Below are 242 nucleotides of genomic sequence, written 5' to 3'. Positions count from 1 at the left end.
TGGGGGTGAGGTGTTGGTCGCCATGCCTGGCTAACATGGCAGGGTGGTGGGCTTCAAATCCGTTTGGGGTGAGCATTTTCTCGGCGGGCATGGTGGCACTGGGGTGAGCGTAGTGGGGCAGCCCTTGCTGGGAGTTGTGGATGCTCCCCAGGCCCGATCCAGACAACGGAGAGAGGCTTTGCCCCATGCCGGTAACATCCTTATGGTAGGGGGTGTAGAGATTGTTCATAGACGCCAGACCC

The 242-nt window shown here is 59.9% G+C and overlaps 1 protein-coding gene across 1 annotated transcript in view; it reads right to left on the bottom strand.

Moving 5' to 3' along the window:
- The window catches only part of LOC104501729 (hepatocyte nuclear factor 6), a gene marked incomplete at both ends in the record, with an annotated part of 784 nt that extends 546 nt beyond the window's left edge, over positions 1-238 (bottom strand). The window contains one exon of the mRNA XM_010145585.1: positions 3-238. Within this exon, the coding sequence (XP_010143887.1) occupies positions 3-238 (236 nt within the window). The remainder of the gene's footprint in view (positions 1-2) is intronic.
- Between the last annotated feature and the right edge of the window lie 4 nt (positions 239-242).

Source organism: Buceros rhinoceros, unplaced genomic scaffold (assembly GCF_000710305.1).
Source record: "Buceros rhinoceros silvestris isolate BGI_N320 unplaced genomic scaffold, ASM71030v1 scaffold42531, whole genome shotgun sequence".
Classification (NCBI taxonomy): Eukaryota; Metazoa; Chordata; class Aves; order Bucerotiformes; family Bucerotidae; genus Buceros; species Buceros rhinoceros.
Note: the sequence above shows the minus strand (reverse complement) of the source record. Positions and strands in the feature narration are given on the sequence as shown.